Raw genomic sequence first — 2,351 nt, 5'->3', positions numbered from 1 at the left:
TACTAAGGGTATCTAAGGCTAGTTCCGGAACTATAGCGTAAATTACGAACGGTTCGAAAACGTAGAGACTGGGTTCTAAAATTCACAAATACTTATATCTTATAATTTCGAAATCAAAGTTTTTATATCTTATATGAAATTAAAAACAGAACTGAAATATCTTTTCGGAAATTTAAAAGTAAGTCAAAAGGTACTTACCTCAAAGCCTGACCAGATCTGAATTTACTCTTTTTGACCCTCTAAACGATATTTTCTTGAAAAACACGAAACACGAAAGCTGAAGATAACGAAAAGACCTTTCTGAAAAGTCCAGAATCACTGAATTCTGACTTACGATGAATTTTCTACGAATTTTACAAGACAGCTGATTTTTGCTGAGAAAGTCCTACGAATTTTAATGATAAAAACAAGGAATACGAATATGGTGTATTTATAACGATACAAAACCCTATATCTCAACTAGGAAATAATAATATTTCCTCCTAAAGATTTACAACCTCTCCAAGTAAATTCCATAAATAAAATATTTGATACACACAATTACCTAAACTAAAAAAATTTCGATTTTCTAAATTATTCTTACACTTATTTCCACAAATAACAAATCTTTTCACAAATCAACTACCTTGCACAAAATGTTTTCAGAATATTCTAATTTTAAAATATTTATCTAGACAAATTAATATCTAATTTCTAATAAATAAATTAAAAATAAAATTACGAATTTTACATTCTTCCCTCCTTAAAAGAATTTGGTCCCCAAATTCACATAACATAAATAAATTAAATAAGTCACTAAAGAAAAGAAATCATACCTTAATTGCGATAGTTGTCATTTCCTGTCAGCTGAAACACACGTCCTTTGCCCATCTTGTTATCTGCTTCCTTCCTTGGTGGCGGTGGCGGATTGTGCGGACAATTCGAAATCTTATGTCCTACTTCTCCGCAATGAAAACAAGCACCTGTATTCCAACGACAGACTTTGTCCGGATGATTCTTGCCGCACCTGGTACACGTCTCTCGATCACCTTGACCCCCGATGTTATCGTACACGTGTGGCTTCTTGAGTGGTCCCCCTTGAAAAGATTGCCCACTAGTTTGAGTGAACCGCCTCTTATTCCAACTGCCAGACGCCTTTTCAGATTCTGCCAAGCCCCTTTCGATCACTAACGCCTTGTTGAGGACAGCCTCGTACGTCTGAAGTTCAAATGACGCCACTGAATTCCTGATGTCACTTCGAAGTCCCTCCTCTAATCTTCGTGCTCGACTGCTCTCATCTGCTACTAGGGTCGACGCGTACTTCGCAAGCTTTGCAAATTCTGCTTCGTATTCAATGACGGTTCTTCCACCTTGTTGAAGTCGAATGAAGTCCCTCTCTTTCTGCAGACGAACTGTTCTCGGAAAGTACTTGTCCTCTAAAGCCTTCTTGAACTTTGCCCAAGTGTACGGTTCATGATTTTCTTCAAGATTTGTCGTCTCATTCTTCCTCTTTTCCATAAGCCACCAGTCGTAAGCGCTTCCTTGCAATTGGTACACAGCTAAGGTCACCTTCTGTTCCTCATTGCTCCCCAGAAGTCCGAAAGCTTTTTCCATCTCTTGGATCCACATCTCAACGATAGCCGGGTCTGTAGCTCCATCAAAAGTTGGCGGGTTCAAACGCTTGAATTGAGAGACGATGTTGGGCTTCGGTTGCTGATTCACAAGTACAGCTAGAGTTTCAGCCAGCTGGTCAAAGACGTTTCCTCCTTCATCATTATTGCCCTGATTTTCATTGTTGTTCTGATTTTCTCCATCCATCTTTACTAGAACACACAAAACAAATTCTAAACTTATAGTCAATAATCAAAAAAAACACAAAAGTCAAACATATCAAATAATCACACAAATAAATGCCCTAAATCCAAAATAATTTTCTAAGACCTATACGATAGTCTAAAGGATCGCATCCTAGGGAATGTACTAGTCCCATACCTAATACACTCCGAAGGACAGCCTGCTCTTGATACCAACTGTAACAGCCCGCACTTCCGGACTATTAAATTCTAAATCGAAAACTAAAAATAAAATATATTATTACTCGATAATTCTAATAGATCACGAAATTCAAAGCAGCGGTCAAACTCAATAATCAAAATCATAAAAATAGAGACGCAGCTCCACAAATCCGATAATAATTGTCTAACAGATAATTAAATTTATTCTCTAAAAACAAAATCTTTATTCTAATTCAAATAGCACAAAACGAAGCAGCACAGATCTCCACATAGTTCTCATTCCTTAATCTTAATATGCTCCAAATTCCGAACCTGAAATGTTAAAAGGGGTGAGCTACACAGCTCAGCAAGTACAAA

At 36.9% G+C, this 2,351-nt stretch overlaps 1 protein-coding gene across 1 annotated transcript; it reads right to left on the bottom strand.

The window, feature by feature from the left end:
- Positions 1-816: 816 nt before the first annotated feature.
- On the bottom strand, positions 817-1,797 carry LOC141705319 (uncharacterized). Its single transcript, XM_074508329.1, has one exon. It carries the CDS (start codon positions 1,795-1,797, stop codon positions 817-819), a length of 981 nt encoding a protein of 326 aa, XP_074364430.1.
- Positions 1,798-2,351: the final 554 nt, after the last annotated feature.

Source organism: Apium graveolens, unplaced genomic scaffold (genome assembly GCF_009905375.1).
Source record: "Apium graveolens cultivar Ventura unplaced genomic scaffold, ASM990537v1 ctg8773, whole genome shotgun sequence".
NCBI classification, from domain to species: Eukaryota; Viridiplantae; Streptophyta; class Magnoliopsida; order Apiales; family Apiaceae; genus Apium; species Apium graveolens.
This window is presented reverse-complemented; position numbering and strand designations above follow the sequence as displayed.